Source organism: Trichomycterus rosablanca, chromosome 19, assembly GCF_030014385.1.
Source record: "Trichomycterus rosablanca isolate fTriRos1 chromosome 19, fTriRos1.hap1, whole genome shotgun sequence".
NCBI classification, from domain to species: domain Eukaryota; kingdom Metazoa; phylum Chordata; class Actinopteri; order Siluriformes; family Trichomycteridae; genus Trichomycterus; species Trichomycterus rosablanca.
In genome coordinates, this window is record NC_086006.1 from 9,507,777 (window position 1) to 9,520,661 (window position 12,885).

General features: G+C 39.4%; 1 protein-coding gene across 6 annotated transcripts in view; it reads left to right on the plus strand.

Moving 5' to 3' along the window:
- The first annotated feature begins 8,753 nt into the window (after positions 1-8,753).
- bcas1 (brain enriched myelin associated protein 1) overlaps positions 8,754-12,885 on the plus strand; it is a 37,372-nt gene continuing 33,240 nt past the window's right edge. For all 6 annotated transcript variants that reach the window (XR_010015395.1, XM_063015751.1, XM_063015755.1 and 3 more), the window contains exons 1-3: positions 8,754-8,865; positions 11,683-11,835; positions 12,722-12,781. Coding sequence is in view for 5 of the 6 variants with exons in the window: in XM_063015751.1 (XP_062871821.1) it covers positions 8,770-8,865; positions 11,683-11,835; positions 12,722-12,781 (309 nt within the window). In the remaining variant the exon portion in view is untranslated. The remainder of the gene's footprint in view (positions 8,866-11,682; positions 11,836-12,721; positions 12,782-12,885) is intronic.

The window sequence follows — 12,885 nt, forward strand, 5'->3', positions numbered from 1 at the left end:
ATTTGCGGACCTCAAGATGGGGATTAGCCAATCTTTTGAAATAACAACACCACAGGTACTACCTTCTATATGCTTTTGTTAACACGGCTGACTTTAATGCCTGGTTTATATACTGTATATATATATATATATATATATATATATATATATATATATATATATATATATATATATGAAAAGTTTATAGTATATTGAAGTAACAGTGTTCTACAATAAGCAGGTAAATTGGTAACAGGTGAAGGAATCATGATTGTGTATATAAGGAGGATCCATTAAAGGATTGGTCTTTACAAGCAATAATAGGTCTTGGCTCACCGCTTTTTAAGGAGCGAATTGCCAGTTAAAAGAATTGATTTCTTTATGCAATATTACAAACAATTTAGTCTTTCACCATCTACCGTTCATAATATTGTAAAAAAGATTCAAGGAATCTGAGTGGTCATGGTCTGTATCTGGCCTGAAAGCCTGAAATCACTGTTAAATGTGCTCTCAGATGACATTACATAAATATAGCTACATGAGCTGGGGAGTACTTCAGACAATTATTGTCACTTAACACAGTCCACCACTGCATCAAGAAATGCAAACTGGAACTCAATTAAAGACAGATAGATAGATAGATAGATAGATAGATAGATAGATAGATAGATAGATAGATAGATAGATAGATAGATAGATAGATAGATAGATAGATAGATAGATAGATAGATAGATAGATAGATAGATAGATAGATAGATAGATAGATATGGATGGGGCATAGTGGTGCAGATGATTGACATGACAGTTCATCTTCATTGTCATCTGCTTCTTGCTGAGCATTAATTGGCTCCAGGTGGAAGTGTTTCTATTTATCACAGTTTCTTCCTCACTGATTTGCCAACCATTTTTTCATTTCTGCTCTATCCCTTTGCAGTCTACTTACTCCATTGCAGGCTTGAGATGTTTTTGTGTTTAATTTGTGTTTACTGTGTTTGTTTACATGATTTTGGACATTACTTTTATGTGCCATTACCCTCTTTTGTATGAGGCTTTCTAGTTACAGTATTGTTCTACCTGGGTTAAGCATCCTGCACATTGGGTTCATTTTTAGTTTTTGTAAGTGCAGTGGTACACCTGAGTGACCCAGTTTTGTAAATAATCCTGTTTTTGAAAATTTGATTGATGTTTGGGACTTTTTCTGAATGTTATGAAATGTTTTCTGAATGTTTTCTGAACTTATCAAAATTTGCCTCTAAAAACTTTTGAAAATGTTACAGTGACACTAAAGTATATATTACAATGTACTAATCAAACAACTTGTACTTTATCTTTATAAGTTATCTCTAGATTGTTGGTGAGCAATACTATTTTTTTTTTTTATTCAAAACCAACCCATTTTCAGTCAAAACACTCAAAAAATGGTCTTTAATATTGGTTTATCTCCAGGAACCACATGATGCCGAAAAAGCTGATAAAAATGCAGCAAATGGACATGCAATCTCTAATTTGGATAAGACCGATGCAGGTAAGCACTTGCTATGGAGTCTTGTGTTGTTATGTTTTTGGACTGGATTATGGGTGGGAATTTTATTAAAAGCCACTGATTAGATATCTATCTATCTATCTATCTATCTATCTATCTATCTATCTATCTATCTATCTATCTATCTATCTATCTATCTATCTATCTATCATAAACATCTGCAGCTATAAAAAAAAGACCCTTTTTACTTCGTACATTTCTTTTTTTTTATAACATATGCCATACACTCAATGGACAAAATTTGTTATGTCAGAACCATTGGCATTAACGTGGAGTAATCCCCATGCTGCTATAACAGCCTCCAATTTTCCTGAAAGACTTCATACTAGATTTTGATTCATTTAATCCAGCCAAAAAGGACAAGTAAGCTTGGTTTCATTGAGTTAAATAAATGAGATAGATTAAAGATCTGTGCAAACAGTGCCAATGTCATGTTAAAAGGACCTTTCCCAAATAGCTGCCACAAAATTAGAAGCACAACTTGTCAATGTATGATGAAGCAATAGAATTCCTCTTTCTCTATCGCACCTGTCTGACTTTCAGACTTTCTCCAGCAGTCCAGCAGTGTGTACTTTATCCCACCCAGCCGACACTGTCTATTCTACATGATGATCTGATATCATGTAAAGCTTTTGCAGCAATGGAATCAGCCTCATTCCTACACCTGAATTGCACAGACGCAAATCACACAAGGTCGCTACGGCTGAGATCCAGGACTTTAATCCCCAGTTGTGCTATTAGCCAATCAGGCGTCTACATTCAGGCATGATATGATTCAGGCCTGTGAAAGATTTGTGTCCTGTCCGAGGTGTTTTAATGCATTGCACCTAGTGATTCTGGGGAAACCAGACCCACCGTAACCTTGACCAGGATAAAGCTGTGAAATTAAATCAAATAAATCAATGTTGTGCAAAATAGACTAAAGGCCGTTCATATTTACTCACTTACTCACTTTCTCAACCACTTATCCAATTATGCTTTTAAATGGGCGCAAGGCACACAGTAACACCCGGAATGGGGCGCCAGTCCATCGCAGGGCACACACACATTCAAACACACATACACACCCATTCCCCTATAGGACAATTCAGTGTCTCCAATTAACCGGACTGCATGTTTTTGGACTGTGGGAGGAAACCGTAGCTCCCGGAGGAAACCCACGCAGACACGGGGAGATCATGCAAACTCAGCACAGAAAGGACACGGACCTCTCCGCCTGGGGATCGAACCTAGGGCCTTCTTGCTGTTAGGCGACAGTGCTACTGACTGAGCCACCGTGTCACCCCAGTTTATATTTAATAAATATAAAATAGGAATAAGAATAACAATACAAAAATAAATAAATAAAAAATCAAAGTGCAATGTAATGTTAATGTAAAGATATAAAAATATAGAAATATAAAGGAACATAAAAAGGACACGGAGGTTCATTTACATCAAACTCATCAATCCATGTCTTTTTGGACCTCGCTTTGTGCACACTGTGGCAATTTATTTATTTTGTATTGCAATACACAAGTAGCAGTAGTGTCCACATACTTTTGACCTAAGTGTAACTTTGGGCGTAGACTGGTAAGAGCACAGTAAAAGTGTTTAAGTTGTTTTCTTGTACATACAAAGTCTGGCTGTGTATAATTAGCAGAACACACAGATGATTCCTTGAGAAAATATTGATATTAATGACGATGATGTGAATGACTGATACGGGCAACGTTTCACAGGTCATTAGAGATTACTCACAAGCAGGGAGTTAGCTTATGTACTGGGAAAAGTTCCAGTACATGTCCATGTCCAAAGTTTGTGTACACTTGGTACTGTTGGCTCTGCGCTTCGTGACTATTGGTTACACCTTTGACAAAGCTTTTCTAGGGTGTGGTTAGTGAATAGCTCTGCAGTTATGAGAAAGTCATATTAATTTATATTTACATTTATTAGTAATGCATTTAAAAAGGAAGAATGCAATCCAAACACATTGGTTCACTAGTCATGAACATGCACTATACAGACAAAAGTATTAGGACATGAACATATTACACCTACAGGAGATTTATGACATCACATTCTAAATCAATACGCGTTGATATAGAGTTGGTCCCCCTTTGCAGCTGTAAGAGCTTCCACTCTTCTAGAAAGGCTTTCTACAAGATTTTAGGGTGTGTCTGTGGCAATATTTCATATCTCTTCATCCTAGTTCACCCCAAAGGTGATCAATGGGGTTGAGTTCAGGGCTCAGTGTGGACAAGTCAAGTTCTTCCACACCAAAATCACCTAGCCATACCTTTATGGACCTGGCTTTCTGCACTGGCTGTCCCCAAACTGTTCCCACAAATTAAAAGCATACAATTGTCCAAAATGCCTTGGTATGCTGAATCATTAAGATTTGAACTAATGAGTCTAGGTCAACCCCTGGAAAACAACCCCACAGCTTTATCCCTCCTCCACCAAACTTTACAGTTGGCACAATGCAGTCAGGTAGGTAATGTTCTCCTGGCTTTCACCAACCCTAGACTCCAGACAGAGAAATGTGATTGGTCACTGTTTCAAAGTCCAGTGGCAGTGTGCTTTACACCATCCTGTCAGATGATTGGCCATGTCCTTGGTGATGTAGGATGTGGTGATGTGCTCGGCCATGGAAACACATGGCATGAAGCTCTTGGTGCACAATTTTTGTGCTGATGTTAATATGATTTTATACACATGTGACAAAAGGACTGAATGAATGATAAAAGGCTTTTGTCCTTCATATAATGTATATATGAACACTTGTATACACACTCAATAAAGATCTCAAACCAAACCCATGGGCATTAATAATAAATTCATCTTTGCTCATCTTTGCTGCTTGAACAACTTGCACAACTGCAACCTTAATGTCTCATCCACTGTACATAATTTTGTGAAAAGATTAAGGGAATTTGGCTAAATCTCAATCCATGTAGGGCCAGTGAATGTACTTGAGTTTTTTATTATGTAGCCCAAAAATTGTAACCTTGGAAAGTAACAGATCCCAGTTGGATTACCATAATTTATTGCTTTTACTGATTTTTTAGTATCCTGCGAGATCTGGAGAGCCTCCTGCGACTCTCATAATTAATACGAAGCCAGTACCAGAATCAGCAGAAATGAATGCCCCCCATAGTGAGTCTTTAGCTAATGCTAACCAGGTCACTGCTACAGTTGCCCCATCTGAGTACAAAAACCAGCTGAGACAGGTACAGTCTTCAATAAGATGTTTAAGAATTAGAACGAGCCAATTTCTGCTGCACCAGATGGTAATGATTAGAGCTGGGCGGTTCCTGAATCACCTGGGTTAATGATTCGAATCTTCGTACTGAATCAGGAATCACGAGTCCGAAATCTCAATTAACCCGGATCCTATGAGTCCTCTGAATCCACTCCAGTCAGTGAATCTAAGTAATAAGTTAAATATTCCAATAAACAAGCAGTTAAACACACTGGTCTTATGGGGCTGATTTTATGCACATGCTATTATTAATATTATTCTTATTATCAGCAGTAGTTGTATAGATTAGTAATGCAGCGTATTTTCTTGTAAGCAAAACATAATATAACATAAATGCAAATGCTTACAGGCTACTTTAGTACTGTACCACTTAAGGAGTATCAAAGCCCTTCCCCCATGGTAATTTATTAACTGTTTGTTTTGGTGCCACTGTGGCTGCCTGACTGGGTCAAGTTACCATGGCAATTTGTTGTTGATTATCCCCCATAACCCATTAATATACCCATCTCATTGGTAGGTGAGTCCACCCCCTCTCCCCCATCCTTGTCCCTCTCCCCCATGATCCATTTGTTGTTATTTGTATTTGTTTGTTTGTCTTTTGGTGTGTGGAATTTTAATTAAAGTTAAAATTTAAAATAAACATCTGTAACATAATAATATGTCTGTGGATCCTTACAGTTGTAATTGATTTTGTTTATTGGATGGGTGGGGGGCGGGACCCAAGTGACTGAAGTGAACCGGATCACATTACTGATACCCCTTTTCCACCGACGCGGCACGGAGCCCGTTCCGGTTCCCGAACTTGATTTTGAACCGGTTCCGCATGTTTCCACCGGAAAAAAGAGGTTCCAGACAGTGAACTAGCGGGCCAATCTGGCACCACGGAATACTTGGTTTTTCAGCCTGAACCGTGACGTCCATCTGTGGGCGTGTCATGTTGTAGAGCATAGCGCGTTAGCAACAATGCCGTCCGCTGGAGTCTCATATGGAGCTTAATGCTGCATTTTTATCTTTTAAACTTCACCTGATTACATTTTGAACCAGTTTGCCGCTTATATTTTCAAAGCGCCTTTAAAAAGGTGAATTGTGTGATATTACGAGATAAAAGTGACCCGGACAGAACGAAAAACGCTTAATGTGAAAAATAAAGCGTGAAGCTTTTTCAACTCCCCGAGCTGCATAAACACACGTGAAATAAATCCAGCTAAACACAGATACATGTGGTATTTTAGAGTGGATTTGATGTTTATTTCACACAGATTAATGTTCATGTTGTGGAACTTTAATGATGTTTCACCGCTCAAGTCGAGCGCTGAGCAAATCGGCTATTTGCGCCGAGAGTCGCGGTGAAATAAACTAAAGAAAACAACAACTGAGACAAACAAATCACGTCTTCTTATCACCGATAGTTAGATCGCTGCTTTTTACATAAAAACAAACATCTGTAACAGCAGCACAAATGCTCGCACATAATCCACACACTCTGCCATGATATCACTTCTCTTAACTCTTAGTAAGTAACACCCACCGATGATGACGCTGCTTGGTTCTCAAAAACTGGTGGAAATGCGCGTCGGTTCTGAGTGGGTATGAGTGACTTAGATTAACCTGAGTCCATAAAATTAAATTGTAAATACATACATAGTTCAGTATATATAACTGCTTAGTAACTGGCATTAATTTGCTGAATTGTTTTTAATACGTTGTTGTCTTTCATCTAAAGTAACCTGTGAAGTCTCGTTGGAGCAAAACACTGATCCGGTTATCGTGACTGTCCCAAGTGATGCCAAGTCAGCACCAGAATTAGTAGAAGCAAATGGCACCCACGCGAATGTTTCGTCTGTGGCATCAGAAATCAAGAAACCAGCTAAAGAGGAGGAACCAGTTGAGAAACCCAACATATTCAATATGATGTTCAAAAAGAAGAATGAGACAGTTCCACCCGCACCAGAAAGTAGTGGTACAGCAATGGATATTCTTTACAAATGTAATTTAGTGGTTATAACCTTGTAGGCATCTGCTGTATTGTTTTTTTTTATTATAATTTCAGTAGCCTGTGAGGTTTTGGTGCAGAAAAACAGTGAGCCAACACAAGAATCAACAGCAATAACTGTCTCATCTGAGCAAAAAACACCAGCAGAGACGAATAATCCAGACAAAGAGGAGGCACCAAAATCTGCCAGCAAACCCAGCATATTCAGCATGTTCAAAAAGAAGGATGAGTCAGTTTCTCCTACACCAGAAAGTAATGGAATAGCACAGAAATTATTAAATTATATGTTTTAATGTTGTTTAGTGATACCTAATGCATATACAAAGCAAAATTATCTGTTTGTTGTTATTTCTAGTAAACGGTGAAGTTTCAGAAATGCAAATCAGTGAGCCATCTCCGTTGACTGTCACTATCAATGCCGATCCAACAGCAGAATTAATGGAACCAGATGGCACCTCATCAACAGAGAAAAAAAAGCCAGACAAGGAAGAGGCACCAAAACCAGTCGAGAAACCCAACAGGTTCAAGTTGTTCAAGAAAAAAAATGAGCCAGAACCTCCTAAACCAGAGAGCAAACCAACACTAGACTCACTAGAGTTTTTGCAAGCAGACTTCAACGACGTCAACAATACAGCTGCTTCATCTGAGCAAATACCAACAGAGACCAGTATGCCAGACAAAGAGGAGGCACCAAAACCAGTTGAGAAACCCAGCATGTTCAAGTTGTTCAAGAAAAATATTGAGCCAGTACCCCCTAAACCAGAGAGTGAACCAATACTAGAATCACTAGAGTCTTTGCAAGCAAATATCAATGACATCAACAATACAACTCCTTCATCTGAGCAAATACCAACAGAGACCAGTATGCCAGACAAAGAGGAGGCACCAAAACCAGTCGAGAAACCCAGCATCTTCAAGATGTTTAAAAAGAAGAATGAGCCGGTTTCTCCTACACCAGAAAGTACCAGTAAAGCACTTGTTATTTTAATGTTGTTTAGAGAAAACTGTTTAAATGCTAATAAAAATCTGATAAATTCTCTGTTTTGTTGTTATTTCTAGTAAACGGTGAGGTTTCAGAGAAGCAAATCAGCAATTCATTGCCACTGACTGTCACTATCAACGCCGATCCAACAGCAGAATTAATAGAACCGGATGGCACCTCATCAACAGAGCAAAAACAGCCAGACAAGAAGGAGGCACCAAAACCAGCTGAGAAATCCAAAAGGTTCAGTAAGATGTTCAGTAAGAAAACTATTGAGCCAGTATCTCCTCAACCAGAGAGTGAACCAACACTAGAATCTTTGCAAGCAAATATCAATGCCATCAACGATACAACTGCTTCATCTGAGCAAATACCAACAGAGACCAGTATGCCAGACAAAGAGGAGGCCCCAAAACCAGTCGAGAAACCCAGCAGGTTCAAGTTGTTCAAGAAAAATATTGAGCCAGTACCTCCTAAACCAGAGAGTGAACCAACACTAGAAGTACTAGAGTCCTTGCAAGCTAATATCAATGACGTCAACGATACAACTGCTTCATCTGAGCAAATAGCAACAGAGACCAGTATGCCAGACAAAGAGGAGGCACCAAAACCAGTCGAGAAACCCAGCAGGTTCAAGTTGTTCAAGAAAAATATTGAGCCAGTACCTCCTAAACCAGAGAATGAACCAACACTAGAATTACTAGAGTCCTTGCAAGCTAATATCAATGACGTCAACGATACAACTCCTTCATCTGAGCAAATAGCAACAGAGACCAGTATGCCAGACAAAGAGGAGGCCCCAAAACCAGTCGAGAAACCCAGCAGGTTCAAGTTGTTCAAGAAAAATATTGAGCCAGTACCTCCTAAACCAGAGAATGAACCAACACTAGAATTACTAGAGTCCTTGCAAGCAAATATCAATGACGTCAATGATACAACTCCTTCATCTGAGCAGATAGCAACAGAGACCAATATGCCAGACAAAGAGGAGGCACCAAAACCAGTCGAGAAACCCAGCAGGTTCAAGATGTTTAAAAAGAAGAATGAGCCCGTTTCTACTGCAAATCAAAATGTGCCTGTAGAGGAGACTATCCCTGAAGTACAGACCGATGGTGCAAAGTCTGTAAGTGCATTACTTACATTCTTACATGAGTTCCAGAGTATATTTATAGTACATTTACTTCATTTAATAGATGCTTTTATTCAAAGCGATGTACAATTATGAATGTATGCAATCCTAGCAATTGTGTGGGTCTTGCTCAAGGCAGCTCAACAGTGGCAGCTTGGTAGTGGTGAGGCTTAAAGCAACAACTTTCTGATCACTAGACCAGTACCTTAACTGCTGAGCTAGCACCTACCTACCACTGTAGTATTAATTGTCATTGTTTTACTTATACAGAACGTTAATGTTACATTAGGCTTGTTAAATCTGGAAATAATACAATTTGCACATTGGTTTAGTCTTAAAGACTAGACTCTAATGTTGTGAGTAGAACATCCATTAATATAGCAATTTTCATCAGAGTTATATACAGTAATTTAAGGTTTTAATTTTGTGACTCTATCCTGACTACCCACTGTCATGCCCTCCTTTTGGGCTCTGATGTCCTTTCTGGGGTTATGGAAGTGGCCACTCTAGCTTTAGATGTTAGTACTTATGCCTAGTTCACACTACACGATTTTTGCCCTGATTTTCGCTCGGCGACTGGTCGGCGCTAGATTTGCCGGCTCGGGAGCAACTCGGCGTTTGCTCGGCGACCGGATCGAGTTTTCTAGCATGTCAGATATCTGATCCGAGTTGTGCGACTGGCAGTGAGTGCTGTGTAGAACAGCCAATGAAAACACAGGATACGGTGTGAGGGGAAACGCAGGAGAGGAGTGTAAACAGGTGGGACAGGGGGACAATATAGTTTATATCAGAATACACCGGCAAACACACGTTTTACAGTATTTCTGACTTGATCCTCTACAAAACATAACACTGCATTGCAAAAATATTACTTAACCTCCAATTTACTATAGAACGGTCCATACTGTTCGTGTTGCCAAATCCACTCAGATTCATTTATTTTTCCTCTTTGATTTTACGCTGCACATCAGCGCACAAACACTTTGATCACTCGTGGTATCACGTGGTATCATTAAACCCCTCGTCACTTCTCATGTGTGTTTTTGTAAAAAAAACAAAAAAAAACAACGTAGTTTGGGAGATCAGAGAAGCTCGTCTGTGATTCCAGTTGGTGATAGATCGTGTAGTGTGAAACCCCCTATCGCTGATCAGTCGTGTAGTGTGAAATATACACTGACTGAAAGACTCCCGAGTGCAAAAGATTCAGTCGTGTAGTGGGAACTGTACAGTGACCCGACAACTCAGAAAGTCATGTAGTGTGAACTTGGCATTAGGTAACTGTGAGCTGGGAATGCCGGGAGGTTACTGTCAGTTGGTGCAAATTTGACACCTCATATTTCAACATTTAACATTGGTTTAAACATTTAACTTAAGCAAACAGTGTTAGTTTCAGTGCTAAATCCCTGTTGACTTTGTAATCTGAGAAGTGTAAATGACCTAAAGTGGTTACAGGTATACAAGTGCATTCAAGAGTATTCAAGAGTATTCAACCACTTTTGTTTACTTATTAATGTAATTTTAGTGCACATATTAGTTACTACATCGTGTGACTTTGGATTTGTAAATACAACGTACCGCAGATTCAGAAACTATTTAGACTCCTTGACTTTTTGCACACTTTTTTGTGCTGTGTGCTAAACTACCTCCTTGTTTCTACACTCAATGTCCATTTTATCAGCTCCACTTGCCATATAGAAGCACTTTGTAGTTCTACAATTACTGACTGTAGTCCATCTGTTTCTCTACATGCTTTGTAGCCCCCTTTCATGCTGTTCTTCAATGGTCAGTTCTCTCCCAGGACCACTACAGAGCAGGTATTATTTAGGTGGTGGATGATTCTCAGCACTGCAGTGACAATGACATGGTGGTGGTGTGTTAGTGTGTGTTGTGCTGCTATGAGTGGATCAGACACAGCAGCGGTGATGGAGTTTTTAAACACCTCACTATCACTGCTGGACTGAGAATAGTCCACCAAGCAAAAACTTCCAGCCAACAGTGCCCCGTGGGCAGCGTCCTGTGACCACTGATGAAGGTCTAGAAGATGACCAACTCAAACAGCAGCAACAGATGAGCGATCGTCTCTAACTTTACAACTACAAGGTGGACCAACTAGGTAGAAGTTTCTAATAGAGTGGACAGTGAGTGGACACGGTATTTAAATCTGCATCAGCGCTGCTGTGTCTGATCCACTCATACCAGCACAACACACACTAACACACCACCACCATGTCAGTGTCATTGCAGTGCTGAGAATGATCCACCACCTAAATAATACCTGCTCTGTGGTGGTCCTGGGAGAGAACTGACCATTGAAGAACAGCATGAAAGGGGGCTAACAAAGCATGCAGAGAAACAGATGGACTACAGTGAGTAATTGTAGAACTACAAAGTGCTTCTATATGGTAAGTGGAGCTGATAAAATGGACAGTTAGTGTAGAAACAAGGAGGTGGTTTAAATGTTATGGCTGATTTAAAGAGTAACAGTAAACCAAGCATATATATTTTCATAATGATATATGTATATGATTTATTTTGCTATAATACAACTGCAAATGAGAAAGAAAAAATTCTATACAGTAGCTGCTTAGCATGGGTCAAACACAGGCCTTAAGTCCAGAACATTGCTGAATATCAATGAGTGAGGGGGAAAAAGCGAGTAATAATGAAAGCCTAATTGTTGCCGGAGTCCCGAGTAGGCAGAGGCATGGCTGGAATTGTGCAGGGCTTCAATGCACCGATTAACAGCCACTGCACATCAGCTGGAGTCCCGCATCACATTCGCAAGGGCTGATTCTCTATGTTCGTCTATAGGAGCTTCCAGACATAAGGGCGAGTGCGCAGGCTGAGAAAGAGCCACAGGGGGAACCGCTCGAGCCGAGCACCAGCGAGGTCGCACCAGAGAACGCTCAACTCGACAAGACCGACGAAGAGGAACGTCCAGTTATGAACTTTTTCAAAACACTTGTAAGTACATTTAAGGTTGTTTTTCATTGGAACTGCTGTTTTATTGGGATGTGAAGGCTGTTTTAATTATTATACAATTGATGAAATGTTCTGTTATTATGTGAAACTGTCTTCAATGGGCCAAGTGCATTGATTACAGCTTTTTAAATATAATCCACTAAATTTGACATAAATAAAATACATACCATACATTTTACATTCATTTCCAACATTAATAGTGATGCCAATGCTTTTACATGTACAAAACATGAATAAATGCATGAAATTTATTTTTAAATTTCAGTTGGCATCAGTAGTCAGTTATATTTAACCGTAGTAATATCTCCTAATAATAAATATCAATAGACTGTAAACAGACCCCTAGTTAAATTGACATCTCCTTTAAAAAAATCCTTAGTGCCCTGAAGTTGATCTGTTTCAGTAGTTCAACTATTCCTTGGCACAGCGCTAAACCAAGCCTTTCAACATGTCAGAATGTGGCAGCCTTTTGTTTTGCTGCATAATGTGTGCTTACAAGAGAGGCCTGTGTATTTGCAAGTTGTGATGGGCAGCGATAACGCATGGGCAGGCCTACGCCATCTCTAGAGGACAATGGACGACTCAATATGAGAGAACGTGTTCACTATGGGCCACTGAGTCCTTTGTGTAATTGTGCCATAGCTAGCAAGGCTTGTCAGCAAGAATTTGTGACTCAAACATATCAGATACTGTATATATTTTGTATTTTATTGTATCTTGATTGCATAGGCCTGGGGTACTATTCAGATGGAGATATACTGTGTAGATGGAGTTTATTAAGGAGGAATATAAGATAAATCATAAATATGTCGTAGTTTTTCACAGCCACTCAAACATTTCTATGTCTCCATTCTCTTTTTTACATAAGAGGGTGACTCCGACCAAACCAACAAAACCAACAACTAATCCTGATGTCTCAAAAGATCAGGTAAGCACATCTCTTTACCATAACAACACTGTTCATGAAAGGTTCTAATTATATATGCTAGTTCTTTAACTTGGAAGTTGGAAGGAAGGAGCAATATACTGATC